General features: G+C 56.0%; 1 protein-coding gene across 10 annotated transcripts; it reads left to right on the plus strand.

The window, feature by feature from the left end:
• The first annotated feature begins 2,287 nt into the window (after positions 1–2,287).
• Positions 2,288–25,298, plus strand: FBF1 (Fas binding factor 1). 10 transcript variants are annotated; one of them, XM_058705587.1, is made up of 30 exons: positions 2,288–2,595; positions 2,998–3,063; positions 3,573–3,658; positions 4,227–4,254; positions 5,431–5,472; positions 6,759–6,852; positions 7,613–7,673; positions 8,471–8,521; positions 10,049–10,190; positions 10,664–10,741; positions 11,304–11,423; positions 11,789–11,927; positions 12,066–12,199; positions 13,274–13,373; positions 14,427–14,885; positions 16,195–16,293; positions 16,664–16,752; positions 16,916–16,974; positions 17,770–17,925; positions 18,052–18,152; positions 18,278–18,484; positions 19,248–19,355; positions 19,435–19,574; positions 19,674–19,792; positions 20,811–20,933; positions 21,019–21,204; positions 21,852–22,028; positions 22,133–22,478; positions 23,371–23,480; positions 24,073–24,828. In XM_058705587.1, the coding sequence occupies exons 3-30, from the start codon at positions 3,656–3,658 to the stop codon at positions 24,154–24,156; spliced, it is 3,555 nt and encodes a 1,184-aa protein (XP_058561570.1). In that variant the 5' UTR covers positions 2,288–2,595; positions 2,998–3,063; positions 3,573–3,655; the 3' UTR covers positions 24,157–24,828. The 10 variants fall into 10 exon arrangements, 8 of the variants coding, with proteins under 8 accessions (XP_058561570.1, XP_058561568.1, XP_058561569.1 ...); XM_058705585.1 differs by having other exon boundaries at positions 2,998–3,053; XR_009255405.1 differs by lacking the exon at positions 2,288–2,595 and adding an exon at positions 25,163–25,298 and having other exon boundaries at positions 2,677–3,053; positions 24,073–24,540.

The following is a 25,298-nucleotide window of genomic DNA, read 5'->3' on the forward strand; positions in this document are numbered from 1 at the left end:
CTGGTGTGGTTCTGCAGCTGCTGTGCGGGATCCCACTGGTGCACGAGTTTGTGCTTACGGCCGCTCTCGAAGCAGCATATCCAGTTTGCTCTCCCTAAGAAGCCAGGCTTTGCTACAGATAGGTTTCGTTCTGTTTGGTCCTTCGGTGAGCCGTTTTCACAAAAAGTACAAAGATACAGCCTCTTCTCCAAACTGATGGATAAATGCAGAGAGGCTGGAAGATTTTTCTGTTAGATACTGATGGAAGCCTTTTTGAAAAAGTACTATGGGGGCGCCTGGGTGGCGCAGTCGGTTAAGCGTCCGACTTCAGCCAGGTCACGATCTCGCGGTCCGTGAGTTCGAGCCCCGCATCAGGCTCTGGGCCGATGGCTCGGAGCCTGGAGCCTGTTTCCGATTCTGTGTCTCCCTCTCTCTCTGCCCCTCCCCCGTTCATGCTCTGTCTCTCTCTGTCCCAAAAATAAATAAAAAACGTTGGAAAAAAATTTAAAAAAAAAAAAAAAAGAAAAAGTACTACGAACAGAACTCAAAATTGGGAAATTGAGGTTTAATAGGATTTTGCGATTTGTAACGGATGAAGGTTGATTCTTCCTGAAGTATTTGGAGCTCTACTAGATACATATATACCAAGGAGTATTTCAGCCTTTGGACATTAGTGATCTCAGAGCGCAGTTGGTTCCAAAGCCTTCAGGGCCTTTCATGTTCTGGTCTTCAGAACAAAGCAGTGCTAAGTATCAGCTTTTCTTCAGAACATTGGCTTAATTGCAACATTAGCTATGTTCACATGCTCTCGGGGAACTCCCTGCCTGTAATTTCAGATCGCATATACCTGGAGGCATTTTATAGTTCGTAAAGTTAACATGCTAGATCTTGTTTTTTGGATTTTCTTCAGTGCGGGGCTTTGGCTGGAGAAATAGCACTGCTCAAATTCATCGGGAACGGAAATTCTTTAGATGACTGCAGCTCACAGTCCCTGTGAGCTGGAAAGAAGAGATTAGATGCAGTCTGCACACATGCTAATCTTTATAAATGTGGTAGGTGTGCCCGGGTCACTGGTTGCCTCCAAGCAGTGCCAGGAAATAGGTTCTTCTACGTGAGACCAACAAAAGTCTTTTGTTGATTCTTACTCAGGATAAAGGTTTTGGTCATTTTCATGAAATAATACAGAGGTCACTTCAACTAACTATTACTCCATTCTTGGAGGATTTGACCAAGTCACACTGTACATTGCTAAAATGACTTAATATTTTAAAATACCACTGGACTTTTGCTTTTAGCTGTACACTAAAATTTTCACTACCTGTTCCTGCGCTCCGTGATTGTAAACATAGAAACATGAGGAACCTTTAGAGTAATCAGGTGTTAGCTGTTGCAAACCTTCAAATTCCTGGATCTCCAGGGGTTTTTGTTTCATTCTTACTTTGCTTTACAATTAGTTGGGCCATTGATTATCTTAGGAAGATCACGAAAAACCGGGGAGTGATTTGAAGAATTCTGAACCAAAATAAGCTGTTGTGCCACAATAGTGTCAACTGTTTCATAGACTAGGTAGCAGATACATGACCTTCCACATAATGTTCACACTATTTGTTTGTGAACAATTTAATTTCCAATCGCTGTGGATTCAAGGAAATTACTTGTGTTCTTCAGTGTATAATTACCTGCTACCTATTTCCCTTTTACTGTTAGGGTTTGCGTTTGGTTCCTACCTGACAAGATGCAGTTAGTTAGCATGTATTGTTACCCATCCCTGGCGGAGCCAGTCAGTAGAGGTGGTAGCACCAAGGAGGTGCACGGGTCCAGAACTTGGGAACCACGATCAGACAACCGTGCCCCGCCAGCCCTGTTTGGCTTGGGCTGCGGGTAAGCCAAACCATAAACCGCTTTTTCCTTTGTAAAGTTTGACAAGACCCTTAATAAAACCTGTAATTAACACAAAATGCGTTACGTGCCCTTATTGGGTGGCCGTGTTTGGGTTCTATTCTGGCTCCGCACCTTTGATTTTCACAACTGAACCGGGAGGTCATAGACACTTCCCTAAGTTTCGGGGTGTGGGATCCGTAGATAATTGTTCATGGTTTCACACGTCAATTTTCCAGTCTTAGCACATTTCTCACGCCCTTCACCCGGTCACGAGTCAGCCTTCGGATGAGTGCGGAAGGATAAGTGTTCGGTCTTGGAACCCAGGTCCCGGCAGTCCTGGAAGGAGGACCAGAGGAAGAATCCCACCGGCCTTGGAGCGGGCGCCCTCCACAAGTGGCGTGGAGGCAGCTCCTAGCAACGCGCAGGGCCGCAAACAGGCCTGGCCTCGACTAACGGCCGCGACGGGCACTCTGGGAAATGTAGTTTATCTCGGCGTCCCCTGCTCCTCTGGCTCCGGACCGAGGACTACAACTCCCAGGATGCCTCGAGACTCACTTTTCTGCCGAAGGCCGCGCAACTGAGAGATTGGCGTTCGCGGGGCTCCCGGCGAGAGACCAGGGCGAGCTGGGCTCGAGTGGGGTCCTGACCAGCGGCTATGGCTGGGACAGGTCCCAGCGGCTGCGCCTCTGCGGGGAACGGCGCGTAACCCGGGGGGTTTCAGGGGCTGGGAGGAGAGTAGGTGGCGCTCGGGTTGAGCTGGGGTGGGCGCGTGGAGGGGGTGAAGCAGGGAGGGGCGCGGAGTCTCCCGACCGTGGAGCGACTCCCGGCGGGCCCTTGCTAAGGGGCGGGCTCGGGATTTTAAAATGCCAGACACGGACGGAGTTGGCTGAGCGGAGGCGATGACGCGATGGTACTCTGTGGCCCTTTGGCCTTTGCAAACTTCTCAGAGATTCCCGCGGTCTGGGAGGCTGGGACAGGATCCCTGGGAGATGGAAGAAACTCCTGGATGTGATCTATGAGGCAAAACGTGCTTGGACTTGTAGGTCGTGAAAACTGCCATCACAAAGAAAGAGCAACACAAACATTCAGAGTGGCCCCTGTACCTAATCCTAGACGAACTTTGCATTCTATTAACAGGACCGGCAACACCAGAGATGACCCCCTCCGACTCCTTTCTTCCAAGGCATGGGAAGGTCTGTCTTGGTAATTAATGGTCAGGATGGGGAAGGAGAGAGTGACAGTCTGAGTAAAACACTTCTCTATTAATGGGCTAAGTCGGATTTACAGTCAGCCTGAAGGGGAAAATTTCTGCCATTGGTGAACATAGTGTTAAGGAGCAAGCAGCCTCACATCCACTCTTTGTGCCGAATGCTGCCGAGAAGGTAGTCATGGGTGTTGGCGGGGAATGCCTGTTGGCCACAGTGAGTGGCACCCACCTTCCTCCTGAGATGGGTACCTACCATCTCCTGCGTCCTCCTTCAGGGTGAGGCATGAGGACCGCCCCACTTTATGTGAGTAATCTCAGCTCATTAAGTCATCCAGAGCACTTTGCTTCTCATCTAGGTTGCTCTCCCGGCAAAGGATTTTTAATTTATCGAGCTAGGTTTTGACCTCTCCGATGCGTGAAGAGACAGAAGCCTTGATGGGCCTTGGGCCCAAGCCCTGTTAAAACTACATTGTTTTTAAGCGACCACTTGCATTTTCTTCATTAGGGAGGATGAGCCTGATGTGGGCAGAATTCAAATGAGCTGGACAGCACTGTGAACAAGCTGCAAGCAGCTCCCAGAGTCTTGAGATGGTAGGCAGAATGCAGACGCAACCCTACTTTCATCCCCAAGATCTTGACTGCATGGGGGGCTTTCGGGGCTGGCTGACAAGGACCAGGATATGGTCCCAAGAGGAGAATGATGGCAAGTAGAATTGATATCTGACTTACACAATGAGCAAGACTTCTGAGCCTCTGCACGGTCAGCTGGAAGCATTTCTAAGTGTCTCTTGCTGGTGTTGAGAAGTCAGGGACACAGAATAAGGGAAACCCTTCCCAGTTATGTTACATCCTGCCCGGGGGGGGGGGGGGGGGGGGGAGGGGGTTTGCACGAGGCATCTGGAAATCAGGGAAAAGGGAGACTTCTGCCCACCGGATGGCACCCACAGTGGCATCCGTTGCTGGTTCGTGGGGGCTGTTTCCATGCTCCGAATGAGTCTATTGTCTGAAACTCTAGGAAAGTATAAAAAGCTTCTGTCTCTAAATGCGATTGGTGCTCCTTTTCCTCTGGTGACTTGGCAAAAGCAATTTATTCTGTATTCTCAGTTTCAGCCATGTTCACTGTTTGATTTAGGGTTGTTTTTTTTTTCCCCCATTTTAGGCACCAAAAACCAAAAAGGGATTGAAAGGTGAGTTGAGGGGTGCCTGGGTGGCTCAGTCAGTTAAGCGTCCGACTCTTGATTTCAGCTCAGGTCATGATCCCACAGTTCTGAGTTCGAGCCCCATTTTGGGCTCTGTGCTGACACTGTGGAAGCTGTTTGGGATTCTCTCTCTCTCTCTCTCTCTCTCTCTCTCTCCCTCTCCCTCCCTCCCTCCCTCCCTCTCTCCCTCTCCCTCTCCCTCTCTCCCCCTCCCTCCCTCCCCCTCTCTCTCCCTCTCCCTCTTCTTCTCCCTCTCCCTCTCCCTGTCTCTCTGCCTCTCTCCTGCATTTGCTCTCTCTCTCAAAATAAATAAACTTAAGAAGAAGAAAAAGAGAAGAAAATCCTTGTTATAAAAAAAAAAAAAAGAAAGAAAGGTGAGTGGAGAAATGGAACATCAGCCTTAAGCCAAGAATAATTCCCCAATCTTTCATCCACAAACAACTTAGACGTGCCTGTAACTTGCTGATTTTGCCATAATTACACAGGTGGTTCTGGTCTGCCTAGGGAACTCCCTGTGCTGCCTGTCGGCCCTCAGAGTAATCCAGAAATAAACAAGGGATGGGGCTTGGGAAAAGCTTCTTGTTGGGCTCTGTATCCAGAAGTATACGGCTGGGATTAAGGGTGGTAAAGGCACTTAAGCTGGATTCGAGAACTAATTCAGTGCTTGTACTTTGGGTTTCTCCCATGTGCCCCCTTTGGAAAGTGGCCGAGGAGGCGTGCCTCCAGACCAGTTCTGGGGGGAGGAGGAGGTCTCAGGTGGAAGGATACAAGGAGGCTGTTGGTGTGAAAGAAGCTTGTGTGTGCCTAGAAATCTTGGACACCTTTTCCAAGGAAGCTCGCCGGGCTTTATTCAGGGTCTGGAAGACTGGCTCGTTGGCCAGTGTGTCCCCTAGGATGTAGGTTCTCCTGAAAATCTTCAGCATCGTCCTTTGAGAAAGTGATTTTTGATTTCTACCCTGGGGTCTTTCAAGAAGGCGCTGTGGTCTGTTGCCAGAGAATCAGAAAACATCTCGTGGCCACCGAAGAGAGAGCTGGGCCCAGGCCCCAGCATCTGAGCACTCTGGTGTTGAGGAGTCTGGAACTGGGATAAGGTCTCAAGATGTGAAACTTGTGAGGACATTCTTGTTTCCTCCTGAAGTCTTGCTGCCTCCTTTTCTGTTCTAGGCTCCATTGATGATGTCCTCGGTGACCTCTTGGGGGATGAGAGTAAGTGCCGCTTTCCCAGAATCCCCTGCTTTAGGCTTATCCTTTTTTTTTTTTTTTAATTGAAATCTAATTCACATAAAATTCACTCCCTTTAAATACACATTTCACTGGCTTTTAGTGTGTTCACAAAGTTATACAACCATCACCACAGTCTAATTGCAGAACATTTTCATCACCCCGTAAAGAAACCCCATGCCCATTAGCAGTCACTCCTTACTCTCCCTTCCCTCAACCCCACTTATTCACTTTCCTTCCCTACGGGCTCGCCTGTTGGAGACATGTGGTATCAAATGGAATCACATCGCCCATGGCTTTTGCGTGTGGCTTCGTTCACCCACCGTGGTGTTCACGAGGTTCGCCTGCACCGTTCCTGTCTCCATTCCTTCCTATGGCTGGACGGTATTTCGGTGTGTGGACGGACCGTGTTTTGCTGATCCGCTCCTGAGGTGCTGGACATTCGGATGGTTTCCACGTTTCGGCGTGGCTCTGATGAATAACGCTCTTAGGGACATTCATGTACACGTTTTTGAGTGGCCATATGTTTTCAGTTCTTTCGGGTGTCTACTGAGGAATGGAATCACTTGCATGGTAACTCGATGTTTAACTTTTGAGGAGCCACCAAAGCATTTTCCATCTTACGTTCCCGCCAGCAGGATACGAAGGTTCCAGTTTCTCCATATCTTCACACAGGACTTGTTATTTTGTCTCTTTGGTTATCCCCATCCTAGTGCATGTGCAGTGGTGTCTCATTGGGGGTTTGATGTCCATTTCCCTGATGACTAATGATCCCGAGTCTGTTTTTTATGAGTTGATTGGCCATTTGCATTTCTTTGGAGAAAGGTCTAATCAGCTCCTTTTTGAAATTGGGTTGTCTGTTGACTGTTGAGTTGTAGGAGTTTCTTATATATTCTGGATACGAGGTCCTTATCCTGTGTGTCCGCATCTGCCCTGAGGAGCAGGGCTTCAGGGTCCTGGAATGCTCACCGGGGACAGCAAGGCTGAGGCTCCCCGCACCCAGCCCAGAAGAACCCATGGATCCCAAGCCCTGTGTTCGGCCAAGAGCTTTGGGTGGCGGAGTGCATCGCTCTTTCTGCCTTTCCCTGCAGTGTGGTGGGGTTGGGCTCTTCATCTGGCACCAGCTGGCTTTCAGGGTTGACCTTCCTGCAAGAAGGTTTTTCTGGGGAGCTTGGTGGGGAACTCTCAGTCCTTTTCATCTGGACTCCAGTTCCCTAGCCAAATGGCACCTCTTCTGGTGTGTGTGTGTGTGTGTGTGTGTGTTTTTCCAGTGACACTACCCGAGGAGCCTGTGAAACTAGCTTCCCGAGCCCGAGATGCCATGGCCGTAACCCAGGCGCTCCCTTCTTCAAGGGCTAGAACAAAGTAAGTGCAGGACTGGCTTGGGTGGCTGTGGCCCCTTCGGTCCAAATGCTCTTGCCTCCTCACCCCACTTTCCACTTCCTCTCTGCCCTACTCCTGCTGTCACTGATTTCTTCCTTTCTCCCTGTTCCCGGTCCGTGAACGAGCCTGAAGGGTAGAAAGAGAACTGACCAGCGGTCAGAAGTCCCGGCTACTAGTCCTGCATATACGACTTACTGTGTGGTCTTGGGTGATTGTTGAACCTCTCTGAGCCTCAATTTTCTTTTCCCCAGAATAAAAGAATTGGCTTTCAGATTGCTTATTCTTCTAAAGTGCTCCTGACCATTGAGTAATGGGAGGGAGTTGTAGGAGTTCTCCACCCTCCACCTTCATCTTGGCCAAGCAATTCTGTTTTTCTCTTTTATCTGTTGCTTTGAACAGTTTGGTTATTTATTTTTCCAATCTTGTGGCTGTTTTTTTTGAAGTACAGCTGACACACAGTGTTAAAATACTTTCAAATGTACCGCATAGCGGTCGGACAAGTCTGTAGTTATCCTGTGCTCACCACGAGTGTTTACCGGATTGTCTTTAAAGGGGCTCTCCTGCTTTAGAAAAAGTGAAAATCTCTGCCTTAGGTGGCCTGTGAAATTCCTTTGAACAGCTCTGTCCTGTTCTCCCGGAGAAGTCTTACGGGTTCACTCGTTACTCTCTAAGCTACCTTCCTTTCTTGGAATCAGTTAGTGCCCTGGGGTTGCAGGTGGGTCCCAATTCCGCATCTTTGCAGGTTCCTCCTGGAAGACTGTGCCTTCAGCACCACAGCAGGCCTGACAGGACCTGATGCTGAGGTGAGCCTGGCCCACCCTACCCCCACCCTCTTTGCTTATCCCTAAAAGCAGCGAAATGGGTGGTGGCTGGGAGGTTTCTCACAGAAGGGTTTAGTAGTTTCTGCAAAGCTGGTGTTTTTTTTTTAAATGATACCCAAAGGCCGCCAAGTGGACCCCATTGTGGACCCAACATGCTTTTCCTTCCTACCAGTGAGATGCACTGGAGAGCAGAGCTTGTGTTGCCCTTCGTAACTGGGCCTCCTGTCACAAGCTCCCCAGCCGTCCAATCACACAACTGGAAAGTAGTATAATTTTTTTAAGTTTATTTATTTCGAGAGAGATTGAGAGAGAGTGTGCGAGCAGGATAGGGGCAGAGAGAGAGAGAGAGAGAGAGACAGGGAGAGAATCCCAAGCAGTCTCCACATTCATCACGGAGCCAGACACGGGGCTCAATCCCACAAACCATGAGATCGTGACCTGAGCCAAAATCAAGAGTTGAACGCTTAACCTACTGAGCCAACCAGGTGCCCCTGGGAAGTGGCATAATTTGAGCCCATTAATGAAAGCGTTCTTTCCATTTCATTCCATCGGAAAGGGTTCATTCTATTTGGGAGGGACAGAAAGCGGCAGCACTTTCTGGGCCTCCACACCTGGGGAGCTTTGGCTTCCGACTACCCTAAGTCCCAGGTGAAGGCAGGACCTCCTATCTGTGCCGCACTGGCCGAGCTCTGCCCTCACAGAAGCAAGGCAACAAGGAGCTAGACCCCTGAGCTTTGGTGGTCCTTGACTAACACATCCTTACTGTCCTGCACACTTAGATTTCAGACATCTCGGACGCAGACCCGCAGGCTCTCCTCCAGACCATGAAGGTAAGGCACCCGCTTGCACAGCTCTGGGACCCGGGGCAGGACCCAGGTGTTCCATGCCAAGCCTTCCTTCTCCCTCGTGGTTCTCCCGCTGCAATTCGTGTTTCTGAGCCCTTTCTAGTCAAGAATGGAGCTCATCTATGAGCTGCTGCCCTTCCTGTCCCTCTGGATAGAAGTCTGTTTTCCTGGTTTATAGAGATTCACTACCTAGAGACACCGTCATGCGATAGGCCCCTAGTGCAGTGGGGCTGGCTTCCTCCCAGAGACTCCGGGCTGCGTCCCTGTACCAACACCACCATTGAGGGGAGAGGAGGAGAGACTCCTCTAATGCTGCTTCTTAACTGTTGTCTGTATTTCTTTCCACATCCCCTGCCAAATCCCCTTCAGTCTGGCTGTGCTCACGTTGGATCAAGCCCCAAGCTAAGCTTGGCAATGGAATTTTAAGACATAAATTCTGTACAGTTTATAAGATAATCTTCCAAGGTGCAGGTGGCCTGGCTGGGGTCTGAAACATCAGGTCACCTCTGCTCCCCCCTGCCCTTCCGTCAAGCAGCAGTCTCTTGCCCCTGTGGTTAACCCACGTCCCCGGCCGAGTGCTTGCTTTCAGCCTTGGGGGGGTGGGAGGGGCCGAAGAATCAGAGTCTGCTCCCTTCTTGACCCCATAGTGAGCCTCTTCAACCTCATCTTGAAATCTCTCTTCCCTGAGGCCAGCTGGCTGGCACCCTTGGCGGCCACCCCCAAGTCCTCTGCCGCCAGCGGTGACTCTTTGAGTCTCACGCCAGAACCGCAAGCTGGGCCCCTGTCCCCCAGCTTGCTCTGCTTACCTTTGGTTCAGTTTTCTCTCCCAGCTCACTTCGTTCCTGTGTAGTTTTCTCGTTCCTCTCGTTTCTTTGTCCCTCACACTTCTGCCCCTGGGCTGCCAAGCATCCTCCCAGATCGAAGTCCTCGTCCCCTTAAGAAGATCAGCATTTGGCGAGTCTGTACCAGGGGCCGTGGTGGCCAGGAGACGCTTGGCTGGGTGCCTAGTGGCTTGTGTCATCACCAGAGAACCTTCACTGACCCGGAACAGCATCTTCATCATGCTCTGCCTCTTCTGACCCAGGCGGGCTAAGGACTCCTTGACCGTTGCCCCCGGGCCCCTTTTCACAGCCCAGGACAGTCCCTTTGAGTCCTCAACCCCAGGATCATGTAGTTTTGTTCCCACCGTAGATGGAGCTTCACCACTTACTGAGCCTGTGGGAGAAGCACCAGCAAACAGGTTTTAGTGCCCCTGGCAGAAATGGTGGTTAGGGGTACCATCTGAGACCAGGGGGCTTATCAGAGACCGAGCCAGTGGAGACTTTGTGCTTCGGCTTGGCCTCTGGCCTTGTTCTCTACCCCTGTTGGGGTCAGTTCCCCAAACCAAGTCCCCGTGTGTCCCCCGTGCAATATGGAGGCAGTGTCACCACCAGGCTATGCAGAGCACGGGGACGTTTAGCGGCCACTAGCCAAGCACCCGTGGGGATTCCTCCCTCCCTCCCACTTTTCCAGGATCTGGACGACATGGATGCCGATCTCTTGGGTCTGAAGAAGTCCGATCTGGCCTCCAGCAAAAGAGCTGCAAAGGGCTCTGGGAAAGAAGAGTTGCCTAGTCATCCTAAATCTGCCGGCCTATTAACAGCCAGTGAGAAAGGCGAGTGGGAGAGAGCGCCTGGTGTCTGGACATTCTGGGGACTCGGCAGATACTCGGAAGGGAGCTGTCACTGCTGTGGGTTTTCTCTGCGGGGGGTGGAGAGGCCATTTGAGTGTTTGTGGCGGGAGAGGGGACAGCTTCCTCCTGCCTCCTGTGGTTCCAGTGCCTCTAAGTGCAACATGGCAGCTCCTGGAAAAACCACCTGAGTTAATTTGGGGGATTTGGTGGTAGCCCGTGTACCTCCCAAGTCTGTGACTCTGTTTGGAGTGATGACATGTGACGGAGGGGCGGGAGGTGGCCTCAGACCACGTTTCCCTGGCAGAAGCCTGTGGGAGAACAGTCTCCACGGCCATGAGCCCCCAGCACGCCCAGAGAGAAGTGCACACCACCCCAGGGTCCCTGTCACGGTGTGGCAGGACCTTGGCTGGGAGAGGCCCAGGCCCGTGACCTTGCCTTCTGTTTGCTTCTTGCAGGGGACACCATTCCTGCCAAGAAGTCCCCTCCCTCTCCCGGCAACTTTGGGCATCAGTACAGGAAGTTTTCCTTCGAAGGTACCACAGGCCCCGTGGTCACGCTTCTGGGTCACTTTGGTTTTAAGAGTGGAGGCACCTGGGTAATGCCTACTTGCTTGCCCAAGGTCAGGTTGCCACGCGTGTCAGAGGAGGAGCAGACAGCCGGTGCCAATGGTTCAACTCCTCAGGAATTCAGGGAGGGACCAATTGTGTTGTAGTGGCTGGGAGATTGGAGTAACTTATTTGCAAGGACTTTGAAGCCAGACATCAAACTGAAGGCTTTATAAAGTATAAGAATTCCCTTTCCTTTTCCAAACGCACAAACATTGTATTTGCTTCACTTCTGATGCTTGGGGGACATTTCCAGAAGGCTGTACAGACAGCAGAGTTGGGGGGGGGGCACACGGGCAGGCCGGGGCCCGCCACGCTGGACTGCAGGCCGAGCCCACTCTCCAGCTCCCTGTCTCCTTGCTGAGCCCGGTCTGTGTCCTCTGGGGTGCTGAGCGGCCTGTTCATGTGTGGGAATAGCTAGAAATCTAGCAGGGTTTGTTCTCTGAACGAAGCGTGCAGTCTGACTTGTGCTTGCCCTTCTGGCCGTGAGACTTGGAAGACCCATTGGCGGGACTTCTCTCCGATGATGAGGAAGGAACCACCAAGAAGCCACCCAGGACAGAGAGTAAACTGGCTTCCGAAAAGGGCACAGCCCCAGTCAGAGATCAAGGTAGGGAGGGTGGGCTTGTGACACGTCGTGGGGCAGATGCAGTGGGCAGCAGGCTGGCTGGAGTCTGCAGTACAGAGCCAGAACTCTGCCAGGCCGGGACCGTAGGCCTCAGATGCTGGACCAAGGGATTATCGGTCTCTCCGAACAGGGAGGTGGGATGCGTGACGCTGGGCGGTGGGGGGGGGGGGGGGGGGGGGGGGGGGGGGCGGGGCAGTCAGGTCCTATGGGCAGACCGGACATGTGCAACGCCTGCGGTCACACCCAGAGGTCCGGGTTACAGAGAAACACCCCCCTCGACCCATTCAGACAGTACGGTTGAGGGCATGGTGGGCCGTGGGCCTTGTGCCCCGTGTTCTGTGTTCTAGGTCCTTCTATTCCTCTAACTCCTGGGGACACCCCGGTCCGAAAGAAAGAAGCAGTGCTATTTGATGAGGAGGATGACATCATGGCCACCCTGGGCTTTGCAGACAGCCCCACAGCAGAAAGGAGGCAGATGGGAGACCAGTAAGGGTCCTTATATAAGTAGAGAAACACTGGCCACACTTCAGGTCCTGGGAAAAGCTAGAGAGTGGGTCCAGTGACGCCCCCCACCCCCAGGAGCCCCTCATGTTCACGTGCTCCTGCGTGTGTCCCGCCCTGCAGGGAAGGGCCCCGTCCTGCTCGCTCCAGACTGGATGAGCTGCTGGGTCGGGGGACTGCCACCAAACTCCTGGCTCGCCCGGGCCCTGGGGAACACAGGGAATTCAAGCTGGACAAGAAGTTCCAGAGGCCACAGGGTGAGTAGGCTCGTGGGGTAGGGGAGGCGAGGTGGGGGACCCCTAGACCACATTTCTACCACAGCCCATAATAACAAATAAGCTTTACAGGGCGCCTGGGTGGCTCAGTCGGTTAAGCAACCGACTTGGGCTCAAGTCATGATCTCACAGTTTGTAAGTTCAAGCCCCGCATCCAGCTCTCTGCTGTCAGTGTGGAGCCTGCTTCAAGTCCTCTGTCCCCCTCTCTGTGTCCCTTCCCTGCTTGTGCACATGCACTTTTCTTTGTCTCTCTCTCTCTCTCAAAAATGAATAAACATTTAAAAAAAGGTTTTTTTTTAGAAGCTTTACATCACACACACATTATTATGACTAAGACAAAAGTGTCCCGAAATAACAACTACCGTGTTCAGCATTCTGTTATTTTTTATCTGGGCACTACCTGATTTACAAACACATTGGTTGTGACTCATTAAATCGGCTCTGGCTGATGGATAGCAGCTCACAGTTTGAAAATCATCATCCAGACCACGGTTTCTCAAAGCGTTGGCCCATGGGCCGCGTGTTGAGAATCATTCTCATAACACACGCGGCTCACCGGGCCTCATCCAAAGGCTGTCTGGGGCAGGACCCCGCCAGTGCCTCCGTCACCACTCCCAGATGATGCCCTGTGTGCCAGACCCTGAGACGCTGGGCTCACACCCAGCGCTGCACCCCTGCTTTTCCCCAGAGTGGCCTCCTCTTTACTCACTTGCCTGACACGTCAAGCTGCCGGTTCAGTTTTTTTTGTTTGTTTGTTTAACATTTATTTAATTTTGAAACAGATAGAGCATGAGCAGGAGAGGGGCAGAGGGAGAGGGAGACACAGAACTTGAAGCAGGCTCCAGGCTCTGAGCTGACAGCGTGGAGCCCAACGCAGGACTCGAACTCACGGACCGTGAGATATCACGACCTGAGCCCAAGTGGGACGCTCAACCAACTGAGCCACCCACGCGCCCCTGCCAGTTCAGTTTTTGTTATTTTTTTCTTAAACAGTGTTCTGCAGCCACAAAAGAATCTGACTCCCTTGCTCTAGATCACAAGCCTCTTCATTTTCAGACAAAGAAGATCCCTGGGGTGATGAGGACTTCACCTTTGGGGCCTATCAGCCCACTGTGGGCTCCTGCGAGGGCCGGCAGTCCCACCGGCAGTCGGTCAGGTAAGCAGGGCCTGCTGGGAGCTTGGTTTTGGGGGCAGGTGCCCACTGGGAAGGAGGAAGTGCCCCAGTTTGGGAACCACGGCATACAAGACAGAGGGGTGGCACCCTGTGGGCGCTGAAGGAGAAGAGAGGGTTGCCCTGTCCCATCCACACAGGCCCATTTCCTTCTAGCCTCCTTGGAAGGAAAAGCAAGAGGGGACCCCAACTCCGCCCGGAGCCCTTAAGGCCACAAACAGCTAATGTCAGCAGATCTCCCCGAGGAATGTCCAATCCCTGGGGTAGCGAGACCGAGAACCTTCGGTGGCTTCTCACACCCTGCTCCCCAGGAACTGCTCTGGGGCCTGCCGCGATGCCTGGCAGCAGGCTCGTCCCAGTGTGCCATAAAACATTAAGTTAGTGGATAGAATTTTCTGAATTTGGAGTTTTCCTCCCCATATAGATGTTAAACTTTATGCTTTGAAATGATTTCAAACTGACGGAAAAGTTGTAAGACCGGTACAAAGCACTGCCTCCGATCCCTCGCCCAGACTCAGCAGATGTTGGCCTTATGCCATGTTGGCCTTTTCAGCCTCTTTATATCTAAATAACCCGCCACACACACTGACATTTTTCTCAGTCCCCGGGTATTCTTAGACCTTGCAACCCGCTGCCACTGGCCAGTGACACTTCCAGGCAGTGGCCAAATAAATGAACAGGTAATAAAATGTTAATGGAAAACCTAAAACCACTTGACCCGACTGCATTTTCTCTGGACGAGTGTGCCCACGGCTGTGATTCGGTCCTGTTTGCTGTAAATGAAACTGTCCCCCGTTCACATGGTGGAATTGAGGACGTGTGTTTGATGGTGTTCTAGTAATGGCACTCAGCTGCCCGCTGCCCTGCCACCCGAGCTGGTGTGGGCACTGTGCTCACGGGGTGTCGGGCTGGCTGCACAGAGCCCCGGGGAACCTCTCACTCACAGTCACCCCCAAGCAGCGGAGGGAAAGGCTGGTCAGGGGGCTCGCAGGATGGACAGCTTGCCCTGCCTTAGACCTCCTCCTCTCTGTCTTGAAGTAGGTTCTCAGCAGAAGGTGGCGCAGACCCCAAGGGAGAACCAGCCTCCAAAAGGAGCACCCCAGTGGCCGCCAGCCCCACCCACCCCAGGAAGGGAGGAGCTGACTGGCTGGGCCTGAAGGATGAGGACCTGTTCCCTCCCTCCCCCACCAGGGAGCCTCAGAGGGGAGGGGAGGCGCTCTCCACTCCTCCCGCGCCCCCTCCCAGGAGCCAGCACTCTGCCCCAGCTGGACTGCCCACCTCCTCTCCGGGGGCCAAGCCAGCTCCAGAGGGTGCAGGTTTCCCTGCCAGAGCCGGCCAGCCTTCGCAGCTGGGAGCATCTAAGGAGAAAGAGGAAGAGGACTGGCTGAGCTATGCCTCGTGTCGGAAGAAGTCCCGAGGTCCGGCCCGAGAGGAGCACACCGAGGCCTCCAGAGACCGGAACTTGGTGGGGGCGGCGGGCAGTCCCCCTTCCAGCAGGTGCAGGCTTGGGCTGCTGCCTAGCGGAGGGAGGGCCGGGGGGGGGGGGTCCAACCTTGCCCGTGTCGGCGCCTCGGTCACGAGTGCCAGCCCACATCTCCTCTTAGCTGCGCCTCTCTACTTCCCTGGGTGCGGCAGAGAGAGCGTCCGGCTCCCCGCTCTTGCCCAGGTGCGGACATGAGGGGACCAGGAGGTCGTTGACGTACCCTGACTGCCATGTGGACAAGGGCTGACTTGATCAGGCAGGGAAAGAGGGTGCCCTGATGTGACGAAAGCACAGCCATCCTGGTGCCTCTGAGTAAGGGCGCTGCTCACAAAAAAACCCAGTGTCTAAACTTTTTGGCGCCTCTGCTGCCCCGAGCTAAAATACATGACGTGCGCTGGTGCTTTTGGGGAGTGTGAGAGAAGACGGTGGCTAAGAGGCAACTCCTGAGGAAACCCACTGAGTGGAGATCTGTGGGGGCAGGATAGCAACCGACCTCCGAGGGCAGGAGGGTAAAAGGGACCAGCAAGACCAGGATCATGCGGAGGAAGTAGCAAGATGCTGTGTGGCCAGAGCAAGGAAGAGGTGAAGTGGGCAGTTGTGTGACAGGCCAGGAGCATAACCCAACCCTGGGGTTGGTGTGAACGAGGAGGGTGGCTTTGACCTCCATCTGAAACCAAGAGGAAAGCTTTCCCCTGACCCTGAGAGCCAAAGTGGATGGGAACCACGGACAAGAGAAGAGAGGAGCCCAAAGGGAGCTGAACCTGGCAGGAGAGTGAGCAGAGCCCCAGTCTAACTCAGCAGACCTACATGGGCCAGAAAAAGGTCTCGAGCTTGAACTCGAACTTAACTCTGGTGTCTGTAACACCTCGGTTGTCACTACTGGCACTGTCAACACATGCTCAGTGCCACTCACTGTGCCCTAGCAGGCACTGGGGCCAAGAAGGGGTACTGGAGGGGCGGGGGCGCCTGGGTGGCTCAGTCGGTTAAGCGTCCAACTTCAGCTCAGGTCATGATCTCATGGTTCGTGGGTTCGAGCCCCTCATCGGGGTCCATGCTGACAGCTTGGAGCCTGCTTCAGATTCTGTGTCTCCCTCTCTGTCTGCTCCTCCCCCCCTTGTGCTTTGTCTCAAAAAATAAGTAAACATAACAAAAACAAATTGAAGAAAGAAAAAAGGGTTACTAGAAGGCCAGGGGCGCTCAGACCGCTCAGACTGGGGCTCAGGGAATGGCTAGCCGCTTCATGCTCAGGCCGTGTCCCCGCCCAGCCACGTCCAGTCTAACCTGAACCTTCTGCCACCTTTGCTTTAACATTTGCTTCCTCAGCCAGCCTGTTGCCGGCACTCAAGGGGTCAAGCAAGCGCCTGCTGGAGGGTCCTCAGGAACAGCGGCACACAAGCCACCGGCAGGACCCACCACCTCAGGGTGTGTCTGCGGGGGGCTGAGGGTGGGGGAGAGGCTGGGTCGGGCCTGCACGGGCCCCTTTCTTCAGAGATGATGGGCAGCCGTGCTGGGCTGTTGGTCAGCTTGGCATATGGCATTTAATACCTTATATCAGGCCCGCTGACTAAGGGGACTCAAAGCCAGGTCCCCATCTCCTCTGCCCAACCAAGACTGACTCTTAGTAAACTGCCAGCCACCAGGCCTTTCCAGTCAACTGTCTGCACCTGATGTTCTCCTTTACTGCCCACGCCAACCCTCTTCGTACCTCTCTGCGTCCTACGCAGCAGGCTGTTCATCTTGCCGCCGCTGACCCCCCCCCCCCCCCCCCCCGCCAAATCTCTTGTGTCCTCAGGTCCCCCGTGACTTGGAACCAGGCTGCCTTGGCCCTCCGTGTCGGTGACCCCCAGAGGGGAACAGCCCGTGGAGACCTTTCCAGCACCGGTTTGTTTGCTCCTCTGTGTGGTGCTTTACCTCTGGAAGCGGAAGAGGCACTTGGTGCTTCTTTCAGGGCCCGGGAGACAAGTAGGGCTGGACTCCCAAATGCACACGCGAGACCTCCGGTCCCTCTGGGCCTCCTGCTCATCTCTCCACTGTTGATTTTCAGAGCCTGCAGCCTGCTTCCCCAGCTCCCAGGAGACCACAGGCCCTTCTCTGCCTGTCCAGGTAGGGAGAGCGGACAAACAGGAATCGGCCTCAGGCCCACGGGGCAGGGGCCACAGCAGCCTGTCAGGAGTCATGTGTCAGGACATTGGACGGCTCACCAGCACCCCCCTCCCCACCGCCAGCACTTTCCTCGGCTTCTAGCCTTGCCGCTCTCAGGCAGAGTTGGGCACTAATTTTCCAGCTCAGGGAGGGAATTAGAGATGGCACCCAGGCAGGGGCAGCTGGGAATACTCCGGTCAGAAAGCAGGGCGGCAGGCATCCTGTCGTTCCGTCTCGAAAGCCGCCTCCATACCTGCCATCGTCCCGCTGCCGCGCCACCTGTTTCCCAGCCACCTCTGAGCCCAGCTGTGAGGAGGCCACAGAGACATTTCCCCCAGTAACCCAGAAGCACCTTTGGAGATGGTGGGTAGTGGGCCACACGCAGGAAGCAGGGTAGCAGGCAACATTCGGACTTCGGGCCCACGGAAGGTGCCAGGGCCGGGAGCTTTTGTCACAGCTGAGATGCTGCCGGGGCTCTCCCGGCTGCCTAGGGATCTGGAACATCTGCTGGGAGGATGTTGTTCGGAGGGAGGGGGGAGACCCGTTCTAACCAGACCCAGTGGGGAGGTGCAGTGACTACATGACTCCAAGGCCTCGCCCTTGGCCTTTTGGTGCCATGTCTTCGTCCCCGTCTGCAGCCACAGATCAGGCACAGGGGCCAGGAGGCCTAGCAAGCTGAGAGCCAGAGGTAGCTGGGCTCAGCTGAGTCCCTGTCCTCTGCCTAACCCCGGAAACATCTCCCGCCCTCTCCTACAGTCCCTGTTGCCAGAGTCCCTGGCACGGAGCCTGGTACCGGGCGCAGAATACCAGAGGCAGCTCCTGGCCGCACAGGTGCAGCTGCACAGTGGCACTGCCGAGCTCCAGGCTGACCTTCTGCAGAGTCAGGCCCGGCTGGCAGAGCTGGAGGCCCAGGTGAAGGGCAGAGGGGCCACGGGCTGGGGGGGCGAAGCTGGGGCGGAAGGGTGTCCCTCTGAGGGCTGGAAGGCCCCCCCCCCGGTGTCCCAGAGAGCCCACCGCCCTCCCTCCCACCATCTCCAGGTGCGGAAGCTGGAGCTGGAGCGGACCCAGCACCAGCTGCTGTTGGAGAGCTTGCAGCAGCGACACCAGACAGACCTGGAGCTCCTCGAGAGTGCTCACAGGTACCCATGCTCCTCCCACCTGGGCGTCCCGAGGCTCGAGGCCTGCCTGCGCTGATGTACTCAGAGAGGTCTTTGGGCATCTGCCCTCGCCCTCTAAGCCCCACAGCTGCATGCTTTGTTGGCAGAAGCCATGTAAAGATGCTAGAAACATCGTACCAGCAACGGGAAGAGCGGCTGCGGAGGGAGCACGAGGAGCTGTCGGCCCGGTATCTGTCGCAGTGCCAGGAAGCCGAGCAGGCCCGTGCCGAGCTCACGGCCCAGCACCAGCGGCGTTTGGCGGCTGCCGCACAAGAGAAGGACCAGGAGATGGAGCGGCTCCGGGAGCTGCAGCGGTGAGGGGCAGCGATGAGGGACAGCGATGAGGGGCAGCGGTGAAGGAGAGACCTGGGGCGGGCAGGCAGGCAGGCAGGCAGGCGGGGAGAGAGCCGGCTTCCAGGACGGCCGGAGGAAGTGGAGACCCCTGGCAGAGGCATAGCAGCTCAGGCTTGACCCTTTCTTTTCCATATGAGAACCAAGGCCACGCACAGTGAGCCATCGCCCCTTCTCGGGGGAGGGTCCACCACCCCTACAGCAATGGGGCAGGTGCCCCTGCAGGCCTGAGGGGTCCCTGACTGTTTAGGTAAGTCCTGGCAGCAGCAAGAACCTGAGGCCCTAACTCAGCACAGGTCAAGCCCCTCACCTGCCAGAGCTCTCGAGTCTAGAAGGGGTTTGCAGCGTTGTGCCTGCCGTGTCCATCCCGCTGATGAGATGTCCGATCTCAATGAGAGCAAACTAAGAAGGGGTCCATTAGGGGAACCAGTCAATGCAGGCAGAGCAGGCCTTGTAACATCTCAGATTGGCCAGACAAGAAGAGGCTGTGCACGCTCCTGTCTTTTTTTCTGTGGCAAGTGTCCTTTGCTGAATAACAGAAGGAATCTCCCCGTTAGAGTGGATGTGGCATTGAGGTCCCAGGACAGATAAGGATGAGGAGCCAGGGAAGCAGAGGCAGCGCCTGAAGGAGCGGAGGAGGAGGAGAGCCCAGGAGCACTGATGGCCGAGCCCCCTCACTCGCAGAGCTGCCCCATGCTCACTGCGCCGCCCCCACGGTCCCCTCAGGGCCTCCATCCTGGAGATGCGCAAGGACCACGAGGAGCAGCTGCAGCGGCTGAAGCTGCTGAAGGACCGGGAGATTGACGCCGTCACCAGCGCCACCTCCCACACGCGGTACACGCGCCGTCCGGGCCCGGCCCAGCCGAGGGGCAGTGCTGGGGCTCCGCGCCGGGCTGACCCGGTGCTCCCCCAGGTCCCTGAATGGCGTCATTGAGCAGATGGAGAAGTTCTCCAGCAGCCTGCGCGAGCTGTCCTCCCGCGTGGAAGCCTCGCACCTCAGCACGGCCCAGGAGCGGGAGCTGGGGCTCCGGCAGCGTGACGAGCAGCTCCGAGGTACCGGGTGGGCCGCGGGGCCCCCCTCCCACCCCCCCCACCCCCCCATCTCGCCGGGCCGGCGGGTGGGCGCTAAGCCCCCTGCGGTCGGTCCCCCAGCGCTGCAGGAGAGACTGGGCCGGCAGCAGCGGGACGTGGAGGAAGAGCGGAGCCGGCTCCAGGAGGTCATGGGGAAGACGGAGGCGCGCCTGACAGAGCAGAGCCGGCTGCTGGAGCAGGTTGGCCGCCCTCCCGCCGGCAGGGCCTGCGTCCCCAGCTGACCCCGGGGTGTCAGCAGTGCCTCCCTGCCTGCCCACTTCGCCTGGGTCTGTCACGGTTGTCTGGCCACTGAAGCCTGTGCCTCCTGAGCCATAACAGATGCGTTTTCAAACTCCTGCATGTCTCGTACCAGCTTATAACATGAGAACGTTACACTGAAAAATTAAAGTCCAGTTAGCAGGGGCGCCTGGGTGGCAGTCGGCTGAGCATCCGATTTCGGTTCAGGTCATGATCCCACGCTGGGAGTTGGAGAGTTCGAGCCCCACCTGGGCTCACTGCTGTCAACCTGTCGGCACAGAGCCCACTTCACATCCTCTGTCCCTCTCTCTCTGCCCCTCCCCCACTTGTGCCCTCCCAAAAAATAAATATTAAAAAAAAAAAAAAGTCCAGTTAGCAATATAGGAGAAAATGTCAATTCCACACTAGTCAGAGATGGCCCCTGAGGATGTCCTGGGCATCCTGTAGACTCATCAACGTGTAGACATAGGTGCTCTTGTAGCGTGAACCATATGTATTCAGTTCTCCATTTGGTGACTTGATTAAGCCCCTGCCTCGGGCCAGGCACAGTCAAGCTTCTGAGCTCGTGCTTGTGTGGCCCCCGGTGCCCCGGCGAATGCCGTGTCACACCTGCCCTGGCACACTCACCTGCACGGTGGACAGGAGACGGGCAGGCAGCATGAGTAGCTGGCATTTCAGGGAGCAGGGATGTGGCTGTTCTCGGGCCCTGTGGAGCGGCCCGCTGCTTCTCAGTGGCAGTTCCTGAGCCACCAGACCTTGGTACAGTTCATCCGAGCGGCTGGGCCCTGGGAGCCCCGCTCAGCCCCCCTCCTTCTGTACCTCTCCAGAAACGAGGTGTTTGTGGCATAGTGTGGGAGAGGCAGGTGCGTTTGCACTGCTGCCGGGGGCGCAGTCAGGCCAGACGTGGGGGCAGGTGGAGGGTCAAGGGGGCATGTGTCCTCAGACCTCACCCACCCCCAGGAGCGATGGCGGGTGAATGCCGAGCAGTGCAAAGCTGAGTCCACGCAGCGCGCTCTAGAGGAGCAGAGGAAGGTCATGGTCCAGCAGATCGCCATGGAGCGGGAGGAGCTGGAGAAGGCCAAGGTGAGTGTAGCCACGCCACGCTCCGCTGTGATCCCTGCCATAAGCCCACGGACCCTCACCCCGTGCCCTTGCCCCCTCATCCCAGAGCGCCTTGCTGGAGGAGCAGAAGTCCGTCATGCACAGGTGTGGGGAGGAGCGGCGGCGCCTAGCGGCCGAGTGGGCCGACTTCTTCGCGCAGCAGAAGCTGAGTAAGGAGCGGGCCGAGCGTGAGGCAGAGAGGGCGCTGCAGGTGGACACCCAGCGGGAGGGCACCCTCATCAGCCTGGCCAAGGTAGGGCCCAGGGCCTCTGGGACGGCGGGGAGCTTGGCAGCCCTGCCCTTTCCTTCCCCCGGCCTCCCTGCTCCTCCGTCAGGATGTATTCACTAAGCAAAGAGCCTAGAGTGTCGGGATTAAAACAATGATCATATGATAAAAACTGCCTTTGACGGTCCCAGGTGCTTTATACACAGACCCTTATTCAATCCTCACTGCGTTCCCAAGAGTTAGATACTCTAAATTTCTTTTTTTAAGGTTAATTTATTTTAGAGAGAGAGACAGAATGTGAACAGGGAAGGGGCAGAAAGAGAGAGGGACACACGGAATCCGAAGCAGGCCCCAAGCGATCTGCATGGAGCCTGACGCGGGGCTCAAACTCACGAACTGTGAGATCATGACCTGAGCCAAAGTCGGACACTTGACCGACTAAGCCAGCCAGGCACCCCATGACTTAAATATTCTAGAATTGAGGAAGCTGGGGTTCAGAGAAATTGGGCCCCCGGTGAGGAGCGGCCCCGAGGCTTGACCCCAAGCCTCTCGGACCCCTTGCCCCACCACCTCCTCCAGAATCGGGGTGGATCAGAGCCGAGGAAACGATGCAGGGCGGGCCAGGGCGGCTGGTTCTGGAGAGGAGAAGGCAGCGAAGGCTTTGCTGTGTCCAGGAGCAAGCCGAGCTGAAGGTCAGAGCCAGTGAGCTCCGAGCCAAGGAGGAGCAGCTGGCGGCTGAGAGGGAGGCCCTGGAGCGGGAGCGGCAGGAGCTGCGGCTGGAGAAGGAGAGGGTCAGCGCCGCTGCCCTGCGCACCAGGCTCCGCGCCGAGGAGGTGGAGAGCATGAGCCAGGTGCTGAGCTGCTCAGCTCCGGGGGCACAGCCGGGACACCCCCCCCCCCGCCCCCGGCCCCCGGCCCCCGCCCGGCGCAGCTGACCCTGCCTGCCTCCCCGCAGGTAGCCTCGGAGAAGTTTGAGGAGGGGCAGCGGGCGCTGCGTGAGGCCCGGCAGGTGCAGCAGGAGCAGCAGGCGCGGCTACAGCTGGTGCAGCGGCAGCAGGAGCGGCTGAGGCAGCAGGAGCGGCACGTGCACGAGGCAAGGCTCCTCCCCGCTCCGGCGGCCCCCACGACCCCCTCTGGTCACCCACCCTCACAGCCACGTCCTTCTCTCTGGGGTCGGGGACAGGAGCACCTGAGTCTAGCCCAGCAGAGGCTGCGGCTGGACCGCATCCGCCAGGACCTGCCCTCCGGCCCCGCGGCGCTGTTCCCTGGGACCCAGTGCCCGGCAGCGTCCTGCCTGAGCGGTGAGTAGCTCCCGAAGGGCGAGGACGGAAGTGGGCTGGGCTGGGCCGGGTCGGGCCGCTGGGGGTCGGGCCCGGCTGCCAGGATCAGCCTCCCTCCGCTGGGGTTAGGGGGCCCGTGGGAGTCCGCTCACTAGTCCCTTGTTACACAAGTAACGCACGTCCGTTAGAGAAAACAAAGTAAGACATAAGAGAGAGGAACGCTGTCTTATAAAACATCCCTCTCTAGAGAAAACCACTGTTAACATTTGGGGTGTAGGGTTCTACACTGTGCATGTTTTTAAAAAAATTTGACATCGTATGTTTTGTGCCTTGAGTTTTTTCATTCAGAAATATACATACAGAACGTGTTTTCCTGTCAGTAATTTAAACATTTAACCATAATTCCTCTTTTTAATATTTATGTATTTATTACGAGAGAGGGAGATGGAGAGAATCCCAAGCCAGCTCCGCACTGTCAGCGTAGAGCCCAACTCAGGACTCGATCTCACGAACCGTGAGATCATGACCTGAGTCGAAATCAAGAGTCGGATGCATAACCGACTGAGCCACCCAGGCGCCCCCGATCATAATTCTTACTCGGCATGATTGTCCATTATGCTCCATGTTTTTTAGTGAGCTGGATTTTGTCACTAAGATAAACACTCAGCGGAGATGTTTGTACATACATCTCTGCACCTCTGCCTTATTTCCCTCGAGTAAATTCCTAGAATTGGACTTGCCAGGTAAGATCCCATGAGCATTCTCAAAGGCTCTGGAGAGTCGGTGGAAGTGCCCAGAAGGTTGTCCGGGTTGCAGCCTCCCACGGTGGTGAGAAGGCCCCCAGGAAACCAGCCGCGGCTGTTCTGTTCTCCCACCTGTGCTGCACCCCTGACTTCCTCCTTCACCTTTTCAGCCACTGTGGCTCCTGCCCCCACCCCCCTCGGGTGTAGCCGGCCACCCGCCGGCCTGGGCCCCTCGCACCTCCACGCCAGGCTCATGCTGCTGAAACACACAGCTGAGCAGGTGAGCCTCCTGAGCCGCCCACCGGCCCTGGGCCCAGGGCTCCTGGTGGGAGGCAGGAAAGAGCACTCCCTGGCCCCCGGGGGGTGCGGAGCCCCCACTCCACCCCAGAATAATAGTGCAGATTGCCTAGTGAGCATCTCTGAGACCCGTACTCCAGGCCTGGTTCTGTGGGACGTAACTGGCATCCATCATCTCTGTTGAACCTCACAGTAACCTTGCGACCGTAAAGATCGCAGCTATCACTTACGGAGCACTTCCTGCAAGCCAGGCTCCGTGGGAAAGCTGTATGTGCAGTTTGAGCCTCTGCCCTCCCCCAGCCCTACGGGCAGGTAATGTTATTATCTCCGGTCTATAAACAGGCTCAGAGAGGTGAAGCCATGTGCTGACGAGGGGCCTCGCCGGACTGAGACCTGGTCTGTCTCATTCACGTCCATGTCCCTGCATCCCCGAGCCAGGGAGTGCGTGGGGAGAGGGCCCCTGAGTGAGGGCTGGCTCCACCTTGCTCTCGGTCCTGCAAGCCAGTGTCCCTGTTCTCAGAAGTGGGTACAGGAGGGAGCCAGAGGGGGACCGCTCAGCCAGCTCTGCCTTTCAGGACCGTGACTTCTTGGAGAATGAACAGTTCTTCCTGGAGACCCTGAAGAAAGCCTCCTACAATATGACATCCCACTCAGCCTGAAGGCTCCGCTGTCTCCTCAGCAAGGCCTCCAACCCCGGAAGTCTCCCCCACCGCCCCACCGGCTGCCAGCTCTGAGGAGTGGGGTGCCCGGGGCCTGATTACAGCTCTTCCCGGGAACAGGGTGCAAGTGCGTTCTCTCTGAGCCCTCCAGCCGATGCCTGGAGCCTCTGGGGCTTGAGGGGCAACGGCCTCTGGGAGGTGTGGGGCTGACAACAGCCCTACGACACCACACCGCCAGCCACTGGTTCTCCACCCCCGACCTGCAGCTCGGATCCGAGGCTCTGACTGAGCCTGTGGACCTCTCCCTTCCTCAGCAGGCAGGATACTTTCACCTGGGTGTCTTCTTGAATGACTCCACGAGCAGCCTCCTGTCCCCTCCGAGAGGTCAGCAGAGCCTGCACGGGCTCTCCTCCCAAACTGGGACACGGGGTCAGAGCGCACGTTCTGAAGGGCCTTCTACCCTCCTGGCAAGGAGGCGGGCGGTATTGTGGGGACAGGGAGGGTGTCGCCCACCCAGGTCTTGCCTCTCAGTATGACAGGCCCTCAGCCTCAGCCTCATTCCCAGCTGCCTGGGGAGCTGACCAGCCTTGCGCAGACACTGGCCTGTCGGCTTCTTCTGATAGGGCTTCCCAGAGGCAGGACCCAGGTGACGGTGGGGTGGGGTGGGGTGGGGTGGGGTGGGGTGGGGTGTGGGGAGGGAACAGTAGAGAGGCTTCTCTGTCCTGTTCACCTGCTATGAAGTCACAGCAGATGGGAAAGAAGAAAGGGAGCGAGGGCCCCTGCCCTGGGAGGGTAGAGAGCACTGGGGAGCTGTGCAGGCCCGGACCGGACCCAAGCTGCCCCCCCGGGGAGGGCGCCTTGGCACATTTCCCTGCAGGGGCCTCAGGAGAGGGGTGGAGGCTTGGTAGTTGTCCCAGCAAACCTGAGGATGGAGGGACTCCACTGACATGACCACAGTTATCCTGAAGCGGCTTCCATCGGCCAGTGACTGGTTACCTTCCATTAGAGGACAAAGGGCAGAGGAGGACGAGGCGGAGCGGATCCGAGCAGGCGCGTACGAGCTTTCAGAAGGATCTTCTTCGTGTACCAACAATTTACAGCCTTCATCTTGGACCCATTAAATTGCTATATTCTTAATGACA

Source organism: Neofelis nebulosa, chromosome 16, assembly GCF_028018385.1.
Source record: "Neofelis nebulosa isolate mNeoNeb1 chromosome 16, mNeoNeb1.pri, whole genome shotgun sequence".
NCBI classification, from domain to species: Eukaryota; Metazoa; Chordata; class Mammalia; order Carnivora; family Felidae; genus Neofelis; species Neofelis nebulosa.

What these genes read in the sequence shown, in the direction of transcription:
- FBF1 (XM_058705587.1), top strand. An exon ending in GGCAGTCCCCCTTCCAGCAG is followed by an intron (nt 14,886 to 16,194) that starts GTGCAGGCTTGG and finishes TTGCTTCCTCAG; the next exon opens with CCAGCCTGTTGCCGGCACTC. An exon ending in AGAGCCGGCTGCTGGAGCAG is followed by an intron (nt 19,793 to 20,810) that starts GTTGGCCGCCCT and finishes ACCCACCCCCAG; the next exon opens with GAGCGATGGCGGGTGAATGC.